This window comes from Vicugna pacos, chromosome 6, assembly GCF_048564905.1.
Source record: "Vicugna pacos chromosome 6, VicPac4, whole genome shotgun sequence".
Taxonomy (NCBI): Eukaryota; Metazoa; Chordata; class Mammalia; order Artiodactyla; family Camelidae; genus Vicugna; species Vicugna pacos.
This window is the reverse complement of record NC_132992.1, coordinates 65,872,353-65,889,515: the sequence shown is the minus strand read 5'-3', so window position 1 is coordinate 65,889,515 and position 17,163 is coordinate 65,872,353. Positions and strand designations below refer to the sequence as shown.

The window sequence follows — 17,163 nt, the reverse complement described above, 5'->3', positions numbered from 1 at the left end:
TAATGACCTACAACAAGTTAACGTGACAAAACAACCTACCAAATGGAACATAAGTGGCCAGGACAGGCCCAGAGCTCAATTCTGATGTGTCAACTTACTGTTCAGGAGGGTCCACGTCTCTTAGCCCAATATATACAATACTTGGGGAAGAGATACAAGGTTTGATCCAGGAAAATCCTGGGAGTTGTGGTACCTATGAAGAGAGGAATGAACAGGATTCATCAGAGATTCTTGGTCCCACCAAGATAATCACTGTGTGCTTCCCAGTGTATGCAGTTTACATTCTCCACACAAGACACACTTGATCTGGGAAAAAGAACTAACAGAAGTGGGAATGATTCAGAAGAGCAACTGAAGAACACAGATAGCTTTCTCAAGAAGAATAAAAAAAATACCTTAAGGTGGTCTTGGCTTCTTATTAACTTACCTAAATAGCAGGAGTACTGATTAGCCCTTTTCCACCTCTTTGCACATTACTGAACTGTTTAGATTGGTTCTTGAAACATAACCCAGTTGCCACCTCAAGTTGCCAACAGCCAAAACGTGTGTTCTGCCTAATGAATAACCTTCATACTGTCTTGGTTTAACTTGGTCCCTCACTGAGGGGAGGGATATACAGATTCTAGTCTGTGCCTAACATGGTCTCCCATGTCTTCTGAACAGCTTGGGAAAATACCACCTGGAGGTAATCACACTTTTGCTTGTCTTCTAGACTGACAGTTCTGAGAGTGAGTCCTGGGAGCTTCTAACCAAGAAGTCTTGGGGCTATGGGTATATCAGCCACTAGAGTTACTTACCTACTAGCACATTCCTTTATTATGAGATTATGAGCCCCCCCCCAGAAGACAGGGGCCATGTCCTACTCATCTTCATAGCCCCAGCACCTAGATTGCCTGGTCCAAAATAATGTTTAATGAACAAATGAAGGAGTGGTAAGCATTTCTACCACCACCGTAAACCCATCCTTCACAGAAATCTTACTGAACTAGACCATCAAAGCTCCTGGATAACACCTGTAAGCTGTTCAGCTTTCTCTTCATTTCAGCCCACTGACCTTGTCCTGTAGTTCTCTGAGGAGAAATGAAACTGGCTGTCCGTGGAGATTTCCAGATGACGTGGTGAGGGGTGTATTGATGTCAGCATGGGCATCAACCCAGATTACACAAAGGTCTGGGCAGTGCCGGGCGTGGCCACTAATGGTACCAATTGCCAAGCTGCAAAGAACAAATACAGTCATCTTAAAGGCACTCCACTTTGTAAACATCACCAATAACAAATATCCTCAACCAACACGGCTCACACTTTGTCCTCGGGGCAAAGTCAGGGCCCCACACTGAGCATGGATTTGGATGAGACAGAGTCCCTCGGGCTATTGTTCCCAAAGGTGAGCCTTGAGAAAGAGGGAGAAATGGAAGGCTCTAAAGATTCAAAGCTGATGACTGCTTATCCCTGCAGTGTGGCAGGTGTCATTGCTGCCCCCAAATCCCTTTAATTTGGTCCATTAGCCTTGGCCCAGAAAAGAACCTAAAATATTAGTTCAACAAATGAAATCCTGTTAGAGGATATGGCCTATATGTAGCAACTCACAAATACTACCTAATACCTCATGAGACACCAGGGAGATCTCATCATTACTTTCCAAGAATCAGTTATACTAACTTTTTAAGGAAAAAAATGAGGATTAAAGCTTTTTGGAAAGATTATGTGATACTTCCTAAAACAAGAAGTCAAAAGTTTTTAAAGACATTAAACAGGGCAACCCAGTTAAAGATCTCATTAGATCACTGAATAAGATGGAAGTTTATTTGTGTGTTATCTTGTGTACATTAGCATTCATGTATCACTAAGGTTTGTTTTGCTTTCCTTGTCCTTGGTCGCCACTTACATTAGTTAACTGTCCTTTCTCGGCTGTAGGAATATAGCAGATGAAATCATGGTTGGAAAGCTGCCCAAGCTTCCCAGGAACCAAAGAGTTTGACATTGATGGGAAATGCAGTGTGAGCATCTTAGGAACCAACTACAGTGATCTTTCTGGTCAGTACAACCTAAGCATTGAATGCACCGTGTCCCGCGTAGGACCTTTAAGGGATAGCACAGTCTAGTGCTGAAAGCACTGGAGTAAGTCAGAATACTGGGGTTTTTTCTAGGAGAAACTGTGAAATAGGACAATAGGAAATTAGATAATTTCTCTAGACTTCAGTTTCCCTTTCTATAAGATAGGGCTATAATAATCTTGGCCTGTTTAAGTCAGAGTTGGTTTGATGATTAAAGCAATAGTGTATGCTGTACTATTCAAAGGAGCTAAGTGACCTAAAAATGACACTTCCTTAGAACATTCAATAACTATTCCCATCCCTTCCTTTTTAGAATCTTCCAGATAGCCTAGGTTTTAGCACTGGACAGGAAACAGGGAGCAGTGATAGAGGTACGATGTAGACGGCTACAGACAAAAGACAAACCAAAGACCATGATAATTACAGTAATAAGCAGTCTGCAAATAGTAAGCCGGCCAGAAGACACAATAAATGAACTCAGAGAGAACTGAGCCAAGAGGCAAAAGACCCTTGGGTTGTTTAACCAATTTCAGTAGAGAACCTTGACACTTTCTTATTCTACCTAAAATTTTATTCCTCATGAGGAAATCTACCTGCCTTTCCAGTTAAGTGATCTGAAAAGCTCTCCAAGCAATTCAGGGAATGTTGTTAGATTAGATCTAAAAAAAAATTTAATTGCCCATAGAGGTCACAAGACTTGAATCCCAACTCTGCTACTTCCTGGCCTTAGAGCTTGGGTAAATTATCTAGCCTCTGGTTCCTCAGTGTTCCCAGCAGTAAATTAGATAAAATTGTATCTTCTCATGGCATTATTTTGAGGATTAACTGGGAATATGTATGAAGTGCTCGATACTCCTAGTACTTCAATGCCATTTTTTCTTTCTACCAAAAAACTTCATTCCGTAGCTCAAATCACACTCTCCTGTGAAATCTGACTGTTCTAGCCCAGACTGATCTCTTCCTTCTAAGAGGTAGAATTCCATTTTTTTTTCATTCCATGTATATTTATTTCATCTAGTCCAAATCAATCACAAGCTTCCCGTAATCCTCAGCACCACCAGAGAACACATCAGCACAGTGCTCGGTCAACTACATGCTGATTCCCTGAGAGGCAGGATCTACGTTATTAGTCACCTAGGGGCCATGCTGTGGAGGTAGAGAATGTATTCATATGCCTAGTGGGGAATTTGCTAAGAAACCTATTAGCAGAAATACTTAAAAAATAAAAAGCCTATATTCAGCCTGTTGATCTTTCTAATTTTCCCAAATATGAAGTCATGAAACAGTTAAAGTTTTCCAAGAAATAAGCATCACACACACTGTCTAAACTTTGCTTAGTCTACGTCTGAACTTGTCCTCACACTACGTGATGTGTCCTACAAAGGAAACCACACACGCCTCCAGTGGCTCGTGATCTTAGGCATTAAAATAGTATGCACATCATACCCTAAAAATTCTGAAGGATATTTTACTCACGATGAGAAAACTGAGACAAAGAAGCTCACTGATTAGCCTGAAGCACCATGCAATCCAGCCCCTCCACCACCCCCGGCTCCCAGCTTACCTGTGGTCCCCTCCCACTGTGACGCAGCTGTAGCCACCTGACACCGCTCTGCTGACCACCTCAGCTAGTTCCTGGTTAGCAAGGCCCACTGAGCGAGGATTCACTATCAGATTGTTGTAGAGATCATCTTTGGGAACTGGAGTAAAACTCAAATCTCCGAAGTCTTTAAGGTGGCAGCCTGGAAACAAATGAAAGGTGACAAGATTAATTGTGTGTGTTATTCCAACTCTTACTGACCTGGATCACACAGAACAACTGGCAAAGTACACATCATACTTATTTTATTATTGTAACTCAAAACATCACATGACTGGGGCAGGATTATCTTAGTCCTCCCAGCAATCCCGTGGGGTAGATCCTGTCAGGAACACCATTTTACAGATAAAGCAGCTGGGTTTTGGAAAGTTAAGCCCAGAAATGTTCACTAACTTGACCTAACAATCACAAAATTGGTAGCATTTAGACCTCAGATATCCCCAGATTATAAAGAGAAAGTAGAATACCTAAAGAAACCGACAGGATTTAAAGAAAATTACTGTTAATGTAGGACAAAGAAACATACATAGAAGTTTTCATATTATGAACTTTAAAAAAAGTAAAATAAAAGGCCAACCTGAGGACCTAAATATTTTTTACTTTCAAGATGCTTTAACAGTTATTACTTACAAGATCCCAGACCCGGTTCTAGCTGCTCGACATAAATTCTTATCTAAGTCTCACAACAATCCTGTCCCAGGCAACTAAAGAATCCGTTCTATAGAGGGAACTGAAGCAAGGTCACGCAGTTGCTAAGTGCCAAAATCAGCATCCAAATCCAGGCCACCTGCCCCAGAGTGTGTACTGTTGACCATGCAGTTTGTATCTCAAAGATTCCGTCTTGATTCTGACCCTTTTAAGAAATGATGAGTCCTCTCCAAGGAACCGACAAGATGGCAGAAATGGAGCAGAAGCAGCAGTGGACCATCTGCAAGTTCACCCCCCGCAGTGAGCACCTAGACCAGCCACTGGACGCGCTGACAAAGTGACCAGCCACAGAGCGCTCCGCAGCCTCAGTGGAAGCACCCGCACAGGGCCAACCCTAGGGCGCGGCCCACAGAGAAACCAGAGGTGTTGAACATGCTCTGGCAGACAGATCATCCTGCCCACTTCTACAACTGCAAAGACCTTGTTAACTCTGTGGAGTGTATCATCAGGTTAATTCACAGCCTGGATGGTGGGTTCTCCTAGAATATCTAACTACATTTGCTCTGATTCCTTGCCCACCAGTCAGCCTTCTGGTTATTCACCTAGTTTCCCAGGTGCTCTCATAGCAGCAAGAGGGCTTCCTGACAGTGGATGCTGAAGGACTGCAGCTCACCCTAATTACACAGGGGCATTTGGTTAGCATGATCTCTGGGTCCAAAGGCCTTATAAGCTCTGCACACATCAAAACTTCAGTTCCTGGGTCCACAAAGTTGAGGACCAGACGCCCTGAAGAGATTAATACCTCAAGAGGTCCTCCCCGAGTGGCCCACTCTACGTGACTCCCAACACTGCTCTTTAATTTCCAGAATAAATTCCAGGTAAGGACCGGAGACAATGAGTGCCAAAGGAGCGAAAGGAAATTCAATGAGGCTCAGTGTAGCCTAGGAATGACCCCTACACACCTCACATCAGGTAAAGTTTTTACCAGCACAGCTGTGCTATTTTTGTTGTTCTCGCCTTATTGGCATACAGTTTTTTTGTAAAATTGATAAGGAAGTGTCTAATGGTGAAAGTCCCCTATCTTAGTCCCCAGGCTTGACTACTCTGTCCTTGCAGACCTTTATGCATAAACAATGTATAATATTCTTTAAAATGAGATTGTTAGTGTAAACTGCTGTAATGAGCCCTCCCCAGAACAATGGCTTCAACACAATAGATTGGTTTCTTGTTCATTTAACGCCCCTGTGTTCTAGGTCAGCAGAGGGCTTTCGTTCATATGATTCAGAGACCAGGCTCCTTCTGGCTCGTGGCTCTGCCACACCTTGGGCTTTGCCATCTTGTGTGGCTAAGGTTAAGTCTCCCCAAGTTCAAGGCCGCGGGAGAGGGAGAAAGCATTGAAGGCACACCTCTACATTTAGAGGCCCTGGCCTAGAAGTGGCACATTATCCCTGCTCACGTGGCACTGGCCAGCAAACGCAGGTCTACCTTCCATCCAGAAGAGGATGAGAATGGACTTCGGCAGACAGTTAAACCTGTGTCACAATGAGTACTTTTAAATTCTACTGCCATAACCTTTAAGTGATTAAGAACTCAAAATACGAACACTTATGTTGCTGATCCTATCTTTTGATAAACCAGACTGTTCCAGTTCATCACAGAGCTGAATGGGCAAATTTACCACGCCGTCCTCATGTAGCCTCTTAGCAGGGTTCTCTTCTAATGCCTACCATACTGATAGCATTGTAGCACCCAGGGACTCACGGAGTAGAGCCCAAGATTGGTTTTTAAAAAAAAAAATAAGGGCCTGAAAGAAGAAATGCACATGCCTTGTTTGGAAACTGTTGAACTATTTAATAGAAATGAGATGTCTGCATATTGGAGCAATGAGACATGAGGTTTGTATAGAACATGAATTGTGACTCAGGCCAGTTTTTGAGAAATAGGGAGGCTGATGGCAGGTTGACCTTCTGTAAGAGCAGGATGAACTGAGTAATAATGAAGCTATTACTTTATCTGAGTGCTATGTATGGCAAATTCTTCTAGTCTAGAAGACCCAAGAAAGGGTCTCACTAATTTTTAAAGAATTTTGAAATAACAGCGAAAAGAGTAAACATTGTAATATCAAATATCTGTCTGTCATGCTTGAGGGAGCTGTCCCTTTCTCAGACTTTTTGTGCTCAAGTCAACTCATCTGCAAGTCTAGATCAGATGAGGCATAATGTTTCATTGCTGCTCTTTCTTCCCCTAGAAAGCATTGTAGGACAAAATGAACCTGAAACTTCAAGGAAGCACCCATGACAAATAGATCTGGAATCAACTTGAAAGGGCTCTCGTTTTCCACTTGCAGGGGAGGAAGAGTCAAGCTCTGTTTATACTGGCACAGCCTCATTGTTTCTCTCCCTGGTGCTGGTAATAAAAATACACTGACGACTACTCTGATCTTTTAGGCCTGGATGTTACCTTTGGCCTTGATAAAGCTCTCAGGTTCCATCGGAGTGGAATGAGAACACAAGTGCATCAACAGAATGATGCAACCGGAAGAAATCAAAACAGCCCTATCTGACCTTAGCAATGTCTGTGGACAGCACTTTTATTTCAGGGCCCTCATCACCAGTGAATCCCCGAAATGGTGCCAGTGACAGGAAAGAAGGAAAAGGAACTGTGCTAGATGCGTTTTTAGTGGTAGCTGCTAATCCTCACTTCCTCTGCTGGTATCATTACCCACATACTTCAGAAGAAGAAATTCAGCAAAGTTAAATCGCTCCAACTGTTGAGAGCAAGCCTGAACTCTCCTTTGGTTAGAGCCTCCCATAAGAATGATATGAGTGGGCAGGCATTTTTTGACTTTTCCCCCTTGCTGTTCTTCTACTTACAGGCAGCTCCAGCTGCTCCCAAGGCTCCCAGCCAGTCAAGACAGGTGGGTTCTGAAGTGAGCTGGCACATGGGTGAATCTGCCAAGCCACAGGTAGCCCACTGGCAGAATATTAGACTTGGAGAAAAGCTAGGGGTCTATTAGCATACAATTCTTTTTAAACTGTTCCTAGAGAGGACGGAATGTTTATGACTTACTGGGAATAACACAGGGAAACCTGCAGAAAAACAAAGACGGATCTCATCTGGTGCTAATACTGATGGTTCTTAAAGTTATAGGCTCAAATATTGGATATGGCAGATTTTGCCCCAAAGGGAATTCCTGGTATTCTAAAGGAATGCACCTGCTAATTCTTAGAACCTCAAAGTCGTACCTGGAAAACCAGCATACTGAAAACAAAGTGGCAATGTTACTGGAAGTCTAAACCAGGAAAAGAAAGCTAGAGTTAATTCAGGTCACTTGAAGTAAGCAGAATTTCTCTTACCCCCAAATGTGATTTGGGTAATAACCTTTGAAGAGACTTACAAGGTAAACTCATTTGGCTACCACCAATAAAATGCAGGGGTCTGAATTCTATTTAGTGCACTTAACTCCCAGAGGCTGTACGACCTCAAGAACCACGTGTCCTGGGGTATCTAAGGATAAGCTCTTTGCTTCCTTAGACCCATCCTCCAAAATAAGTTTGATGCTTTAGGGAAAGAAATCCTATCATGCAAATACACTATTTGTTCTAGTTCACTACTTTGGAGTCCCTCAGAAGACTGCTCCAACCAGTGCTCTCAACATCTCCTTCCTCCCCACCCTGTTCTCCTGTTCATCCGGAGGTGTTCTCAAAGGCAGTGAAGACCACGGCTAAGAAAGACAGGGGCAGGGAGTGTGGCACTGGGTGTTTGAGGACGGACGGTGACCCCAGGCATCCAGGCCAGTCATTTCAGACATGTCCATCTAACATATACCAGAGTTAACCTCAAGAACAACTGGTACAGATATGGTGTTAATAGATGCCTTTGCATAAATGTGATCCCTGAGTAAAAAAAAAAATACAAATACAAAACAAGCTCAAAAGTTTGGCTCAAGACATGTAATTGAGATGACTTGCAGCACCACTGATATACACCATTGATCTGTTTCCTGCTAAATGGTAACCAGCTACATGTGTCCTGGCTGAAGGAAGGCAGTGTATCACCTGCTAAAGACAGGCTTAGTAAGGGATGCCCCTGTGACCCCAACTCATGTCAACCCTCCAAGCACCTCTAGATCACAGTGAGCCAGCTCAGGCTTTCTCCGGCAGACTGTCGGCTGATGGCACTTGGCAGCCTGGTTCCAGCCCAGGCAGGGGCGGAGATAAAAGGAGGGATCCTCTGGCTTTGTAAGTCACTGCAACATAACCATTTTCTCTCATTCATTCAGAACAGGATGGTTAAACTTTGGAAAAAACATCTGCTGTTAACATGCTGACAAAACTTCAGCTACTCCAATACCTAACCACAGGAAGAGACAGTGACAATCCTGCAGGATAAAATATCACTCTTCAAAACGTGATTTTTTTCTTTTTAAAATTCTTGATGCTCCACCTTGTTCCAGAAAGGATTTAAAGGGAGACAGACACAACAGACTAGTGACTACAGCTCTGCCAGTGAACAGTCCTGATGTGCAGCTCCCTGCCCCAGACCTGAGCTAGCATCCTGGTGAGCCTCCCAAGGAACCTCAACAAACAGGTGGACCACATTCCCTGCTATTCTGGGCTGAAAGCAGAGTGCGCTGCAGATGAGTGGTCACGGTGGGTCAGGTTGCCACAACAGACGCAAAGGAAACAATCCCTGTCCTTTGGTCCCCAACTTCCAAGAAGAGTCAAGAGACCAGCCAAATTCAGACTCCAAGTTTGTCCCACCTCATGCAGTTGTTAATGAGGATTAAAATGAGATAACAAGGAAAAGCCTACACGCACCAAGGGTTACATCATTAGTGCAACTAGATGAGGCGTCTTTGTGGTTTTTCTCCCCACCCTACCCTTTTCCTCGAAACGGGTGGTGTAATCAATCTAAGACTTCCCAAAACCTCTTTGTAATATGACTGTCGTTTTGATAAGAATGAGTTTTTGGTAAGAAGTAGCAAACACACACAAGCCCACTAATTTCCCACCGAAATGGCTCCTGAAGAGTCCAGCATTCTCACACAGCTTGAATTTTCTACCTTCCCTATAAAAGAGCATAAAGGCCTGGCTCATGTCACTTGGAACACCCAGGTCTCTGAAAGCCCTCACCACAATGCCACACCCTGCTGTGACTCAATTCGCAGGTCACACAGGAAGGAATTTTCTACTTCTCTTTCTGTTCGGTGGTTCTGGTCTCTAAGGGTGGAGGAGGGAGCCAGGAAGATGCTGTTTTTCTTTTCAGATCTTACCATTGTTACACCTGCTGTACAAACACACCCACACTACCAAGAGAGCTTGGTCATTAATAGAGAGGGACACGTAAATGTATTCAAGGATTAAGTTATCTAAACCAACCACAGTAATCCCTTAGATTCTAGGCCTCTGAATGGTGCCATTTTGGGTATTGAAGAAATCACGCCACTTCTGTCTGAAGCAACCAGAGGTCAGCCTTACTGGAAGCAGGCATCATCAGACTGGCCGTCATCACTTGCCAACATTTAGCTCAACTAAATTCACCTGGTACCCAAACACCTTATATGAGTTAAACTATTTGATATATGACAGCTACTCACTGAGTCATAGATTTTATCCATTTTTATCCATTTTTTTCCTTTAATGGAGGTACCGGGGATTGATCTCAGGGCCTCATGCATACTAAGCATATATTTTTAAAATCTGGGAAACCAGGTGGCTTCTGAGGAGCAAACCATTTTGAGAGAAAGGAAATAGTGACCTGGGAGAATCCCAGAGGTCACGATGTGAATGAAGTTCCAGGAGAAAGTTAGGATGCTCTGTCTCCTTTTTTCCTTCAACAGAAGCTGACTGTGTGCCTGGCTGCAGCCTTCACGGAGCTCCCAGCCCAGTGAGAAGACAGATGGGGAAAGCACAGCCTGGTGCCAACTTCCGTGGTGCAGCTGTGCACACAGTGTGACAGGAACCGAGGAAGGTGCTGACTCAGACCCAGGATGAGCCAGGAGGACCTCTCAGAAGAATCAATATCTGAATCTTGAAGGTTTTAGCCAGGAATCAAAGGAGACAGGGGAAAGGCTTACTGAGCAGAAGAGACATGATACCTCGGGCCCTGCGGAACAACACACAGTCCCCCTGCGCCCAGGGTTCACCCGGGAGGACTGCAGAGAGATGAGGCAGAAGGCGGCGCTGGGCCCAGATCCTAAATGCAGTAGGGAAGTGACGAGTCAAATCTGCACGGTAGATCTAGTGATCAGGTGGCTTGTGGGAAATGGCCTGGCCTGCAGAAGAGCAGCTCCCGGGGGCTGTGAAGACAAGGCAGTGGGAGAGAATGGAAGAGATTCCAGCAATCCTTAGAGGGGCTGTGGAGGAGAGAGAAAGGGTTTGCCCTCTGGCTTTCTGGCTCTACTATCACCAGGGATGAGAAAGACCACAGGGGAAGAGAGTGGAGATGATGGTAAGTTCAGTTTTGGATACGTTGGCACTGGGGTGTTAGAGACTATCCGGTTGATAATATGTGGAAACAAGTTAATGGCTCAGTTCTAGGCAATATTCAATGGCTGATAACACCACTCCCAGTGAAGTGTACACCACTACCTATGAAGCAGTATTACCAGAAAAAAAAAATTGAACCTGTATGACACCAAGGATCTATCCAATAACCAGTTGGCAGGAAATACAGAGGACAGAAGGTCATGGCACAGGATGCCATAGGGATGCGATCTGCAAAACCCAAGCTGAGATTCTGCAGACAAGTGACCTAGTTCCTTCCACAGACCAACTGCAAGGAAGAAGGAAAAAAAACAGAGGAGGGGCCTATAAAGGACTGAGGAGATATCAATTAATACTGACCTTACTTGGATCAGAACTCAGACTGAAAAATAAACACAAGAAGTTTAAGCCAACTGGACAATATGAACTTAACTGGTGTAAGGACGGAGACAACTTGAAAACTGACTTAATTATCCTTGTTGAAAAGAAGGGTAATGACTTCTCCCGCCTCCCCTATCGTTTCAGAATGTCTTTCTCTGTCCTTTTCAAATGTAGGTAATTAAAAAAATTAATTTTTTTTTCTTTTTGGGTGGGGGGAGGTAATTAAACCTACTTATTTATTTTTGGAGGAGATGCCAGGGGTTGAACCCAGAACCTCATGCATGCTAAGCATGTGCTCTACCACTTGAGCTACACCCCCCGCCCAATTGTGTAGGTGATCTTTACAGTGACTAAATAAGCCTCACAACCCAAGAATGTTTCCTTGAGGACCTGGGAACCATCTTTTTGAAATGCAAACATCTAGGGCTCCCACCTCCCAGCCCTCCTGGGAGACTAGGAGGCTAACTTCGGGGCATGGTTGGTGGGCCTTTGCTCCAATTTGAAAAAAAACAAAACAAAAATGACCCCCTGCATTAAGATATGAGAAGTTAATTTGCTCCCCCAGACAAAGCCAATCAACTAACAGGTGGTCACTCCAATTTCCATGATAAAGTTAGGGTGAGCTACATGTGATAAAAAGTGTTGTCAAAGGAGAACTAGTTATCATTAATCTTGAAAACATGGAATGAGTTGCACCTGCTTGGCTACAGAAACGAATAAGGTTTATCTTTGGGATCTTTTAGCAAATTGCCGGATTTAATGCTTATTCTATAAACTGTTTTCTTTTTCTACCACCTTTGTGGATAGGTTCTTGGTTTGGAGAAGATTTTTTAAATTATATTTCCCCAGTACTAGGTATTTGATACTAACTTATTTTAGGTGTGATAATGGTATTGTAGTTAAGTTCTGAAGAATTCTTGTATTTTGAAGACATATAAAAGTGTTGGAGGTAAATCTCTGGATGCATCAGCATACAGGTGACAGGAAGGCCATGGAAATGGACAGACTGCCAATGGAGGTAGCATAAAGCAAGAGGATCTAGGGCAGAACCCTGATGAATACCAACACTTAAGGGGTAGGAAGCAGAAGATCTAGCAAAGGAACCTAAAACCAGAAGAGCACAGTGTCAGTTTCAGTGAGGATGAAATGGTTAATAGGGTCAAACGTAAAAGTTGCAGGGGCCACCGTATTAGGAAGTAGGTCAGAGAGCTCAGCAACAGTGATGCAGTGATGGCCCAGGACCCCAGATTATAGCAAGCTGAAGTGTGAAAGGCAGTGGGGAAGCTGAGATGGTGGCTAACAAAATAACCAGATGAGAGCTAAGGCTACATACGGCAGAAGGGGATAGGAGGTGGAGGTAACTATCCAAGGGACACGGTAGCAGAGAGAAACTGAGAATCAAGGGGAGAGAAGGAATAAGTGCCAGAGCAAGGGCACTCAGGAGGCAGGAGGGGATGGGATCTAGAGCACGGGGAGATGGTGAGGCTGAGGGTCACTTACCGGAACATGACCCCTGAGAAAAGAGACTAAATTCACCATCTTCCCTTCTAACTGGCTGTGGCCATGTGACCCAATGCGGCCAAGAGGATAAGCAGTGGTGTCCTGCAGCAACTTCTTGGGAACCTTCCTTAAGGGAAAGCACAAGTTCTCCCTTTGCCCGGTTCTTGGTTCATTCTTCCATCCTGATGCCAGAAATGAGGCCACAGCCATCTGGGACCATTAGATGGAGGCCTTGCTGGTAGTGCAGCAAGGTGAGAATCTAGTTCTGAACTTCAAGAAACGAAGCCTCCAAACCAGCTATGGACTTCTCTCTAGACTATTTCCTGGAGAGTGAAATGAATTATTTTTCTTAAACCACTGTTATTTTGGGCTCTTATCATGTGCAAGCATACTCACCTCCCACAGAGAGGACCGGATACCTCATCCTCTCAGGAGAGGCTATAGCATCTCTGTCCGTACAACCAACTGGGGGATGGGGGAGAAGAGCTGTATGTTAAGAGAGTTCATATCTGTGTTGGAAGAACAGAGCCTGGAGGATTAAGGGTACAGACTTTAAATAGCTGTCTTGGAAAATGTGAGCGGAAACACGAGGAACACAGGACTTTCAGAAGTTGGAGACCATACATTTATGACGGTGCCACTCAGTTTCTTCAGCCACATTAAGAGGGGAGAAGGCTGCGGACTGCACCAGCTGAGGGGCTAGGTTGTATATGGTAAGAAATAAGCTTTTCCACGACTTCTACTGCTGACTGTGTGACCTTCAGGCCATACTTTTTCCATCCTCAACTTTTATTTATAGAACAGTGTGCTAAGTGACACGTCGAAAAATTTTTTTCAAGCATGCAGCATTATGGTGTCCCTCTCTGTAGCACAGAGAAGCTACCACCTCAAGTGAGCTTCCTTGTTCAATACATATTCTAACCTATTTAAAAATTTTTCCTTTTTAAATTGTGGTAAAATACAGATGACAATAACCATCTTAGCCATTTTTAAGTGGTATTAAGTACATTCACAATGTTGTGTAACTGTTACCATCCATCCATCTCCAGAACTCTTTCCATCTTGCAAAACTGAAATTTTGTACCCATTAAACTGTACCTCTCTCCCTCTTTCCCCAGTCTGTGAACCACCACTTTGTCTCTAAATTTGACGACTCTAGCATACTTTATAAGTGGAATCATACAATATGTCTTTTTGTGACTGGTTTATATCACTTAACACAATGTTCTCAAGGTTCCCCCATGTAAACAGCATATATCAGAACTTCCTTCCTTTTTAAGGCTATTATTCCATTGTATGTAGGTACCACATTTTGTTTATCCATTCATCCATCAACGGACGCTTGGGTTGCTTCCACCTTTTGGCTATTGTGGATAATGCTATTGTGTGCTATGTGTGCAATGATATGGGTGTACAAGTATCTCTTCATAAGAGTACTTTCAATTCTTTTGGACATATGCCTGGAGTAGAATTTCTAGATCATATGTTAACTCTGTTTTTAACTTTTTCAGGAAATGCCATACTGTTTTCCACAGTACCTGGATGATTACATTCCTACCAACAGTGCACAAGGGTTCTGATATCTCCATATCTTCACCAACATTTGTTAATTTTTTTTGTGCTATCATAATAGGTGTCATTATTTGCTTTTATGGTTAAGAATCACATAATAGCAAGAGCCTAGCACAGTGCCTAGACCATAGTAGATGTTAGATATCAAGCAACTTTTATTACATAAGATGTGAGTTAAATTCTTTGCTGCCTTTTTCTAAACAGGAAAGATATGGTCATATTGAAATTTGCCAAATCCCAGTTATCTGTAATAGACTTGCCCATATTCAAGTTTGTCAGTGATGTATGCTTTTGTCAAGACATTAGCAAATCACTAATTCCAGAAGAGCTTTATCATGCTCCAAACAAAAACCAATACCCATTAGTGACCACTCCCCATTCCCTCTCCCCACCCAGCCCCTGGGAATCACTACTCTGCTTTCTCCTTGGATTTGCCTATGCTGGACATTTCATATAAATGGAGTCATATGATGTGTGGCCTTTTGTATATCTGCCTTCTTTCACTCAGTATAATGCTTTCAAAGTTCTTCCACATTGTAGCATGAATTAGCAATTCATTCCTTTTTATAGCTCAATAATATTCCATTTTGTGGATATATCACTTTTTTCTTAAAACAAATCTCCGAAAGGAACCCTGCTTTCTGGCTTTATTTGAAAACCTGGAGATGAGTATAGAAAGGCCCTCCCCTTCCCCCATGACAACCACTGGTGAGACCTCAGTAACAGCTTTTTGTTCCCTGAACATTCCAGGCCTTTTCATCTCAGGGTCTTGGCAACTTTATTTACTGCATTTACCCTCTGCCTGCAATGCTTGTCTCCCAGATATGCACGTGGTGCCTTTGCTTACCTCTCAAAGGTCTGCTTACTGACCTCTTCTCAGTAAGGCCTCCCTACCTACATCCACAGTGCTTATCCTACCCTCATCCTTGCTTTCATTTATTTTATAGCATTTATTGCATCTGTCATACTGTTATGTTTTACTCATGTCTGTTTCCAACCACCCCTCATTAGAAAGTCCCATGACAACAGGTATTTCTGGCTTGTTCATTATTGTATCCCTAGTACCTAAAACCTAGTAGTGCTCACATTTTTTGAATATACAAAGGTAATAAATGAACTTGTTACAGTTTTTAGTGACTAAAAGCTGCTAAGAAAAATAAACCTAAAAATGATATTTAAACAGCTTTGATGCATACTTTGTATTAATTGACATTTTAAATTCAATGAGTTTTGGCAAATATACAAAGTTCTGTAACCGCTACCATGTTCAAGATATAGAACATTGAAAATGAAATAAGTCACAGTAACACATTAAGGTAGGTCTGTTTACTATAGTCAGGTATGCCTAGAACTTGAAGATGCCTTTAATTAAAACTTTAGGCTGCTATTTCAGAAGTTGTACTAAAGAATATGATGGTTCAAAAGTTAGAGCACCAAGAGAACAAGGAATTGCTAAAACCCAAAGGAACTATGAAATAAAGGCCAGAGAAAGTGTAACCTAATGAGTCATATTAACTAGAAGAAGGCTGTGTCAAGTATTAGGGGGGAAAAGCAAACAAAAGAACTCATTATCAAGGGCCCGGGCAGAGAGAGGCTTTGCCTATTCCAGTCCACACAGTAATTTGTTTCTCACGGGAATTTGTAAACTGATTTATTAGTCAGGATCTTTAAGCTGCAAGCAACAGAAACCTATTCTGGCTAATTTCAGTAGAAAAGCTATTTTTCCAATTTGGGTAACTCCCAGAATCGTCTTTAGGGGACCAAAATTTGGTTTAAAGGCCACATGGCCAGGAATAACAGCTCCCCAAGCCCCACTGCAGGATGGCCCAGTGAAGATACTCTTGCTGCTGGCACCTCCACTACAAGGGAAAGGACACACTGCAGCTTCACGGCTCACCCCACTGACACTGGGCAGAAGCTACTGCTGGGACCACTGCCCCTCCTTCCGGAATTTCAAGACAAGGTTTAGGATGGGTGTTTCTTTAAGTGGAGCCTAGGTCAAGTGCCCACAACCCCATCTGCAACAAAAACAAGGTGGAATGTGGGTGGAGGTAGATGAGGGTCAAGTTATACAGTGCTTATCTTACCGGTTGTTAAGTATGGAACACATACCACTAGTGGTTGTAAGTCAAATACCAAAGTGTAAACCTTAAACTAAAAGTGTATCAGAAAAATGCATCTAGCACAAGCCTGAGATTTCACTGTTTACTATAGGAACAGGTAGGTTTTAAAAGTATAAAGTTTTAAAGCCAATTTAAAGAACACCAAAATAATACGACAAGTTAGCATAGATGATACATGAATGACAAGACTGAGAAGCATGGATGCAGGCAAAAAGCCATGGAAAGACAAAGCAAAGGAGAAACACAGTCTTAAAATGATCACTCTGGTGGCAGTCAAGAACAGGAACCAAGCAGGCCAATGGGACAAGAGGCACCACTGGAAAGTCAGAGCCATGTGCGAGAAGGACAGAACTAGAGCAGTGCCATTAAGAGAAAGGACTCCAATCATTTAGGAGGGGAAAAAAAAATCAACAAGACTTGTGATCAACAGATGTAAGGGACAAAAGAAAAGAGATAAGAACTGTGATGGTCTCAGAGTTTGACTTGAGTAACCAGATGAGTGATAGTGTGAAACAGACAGTGGGAAGACAGCAGGACTAGCAGATTTGAAGAAGAAGATGAACTTTGTTTTGAACCTGTTGAGACTGAGCCATCTATGAGAGTGAGAGGAGGCTACTTAGAACAAATGTGGAGGAACACTGGGGACATGTCAACATTTGAGGGGTGGGAAAAAGGAGGATCCCACAGAGGAGTCCAGGAAGGACCAGTCAGTGGAGAGGAGGCTCATTAGAGAGTTGAGTCCCGGCTAACAGAGTATTTCAGGAATAAGGCGGTCAGTTGTGCAGCAGAGAGGCCAG

General features: G+C 43.1%; 1 protein-coding gene across 3 annotated transcripts in view; it reads right to left on the bottom strand.

Moving 5' to 3' along the window:
- The window catches only part of ARG2 (arginase 2), a 46,905-nt gene that overhangs the window by 4,091 nt on the left and 25,651 nt on the right, over positions 1-17,163 (bottom strand). For all 3 annotated transcript variants that reach the window (XM_072963270.1, XM_006206945.4, XM_072963271.1), the window contains 3 exons: positions 3,619-3,796; positions 1,055-1,214; positions 99-193 (listed from right to left, as the gene is read on the bottom strand). In XM_072963270.1, coding sequence (XP_072819371.1) covers positions 99-193; positions 1,055-1,214; positions 3,619-3,796 — 433 coding nt within the window. The remainder of the gene's footprint in view (positions 1-98; positions 194-1,054; positions 1,215-3,618; positions 3,797-17,163) is intronic.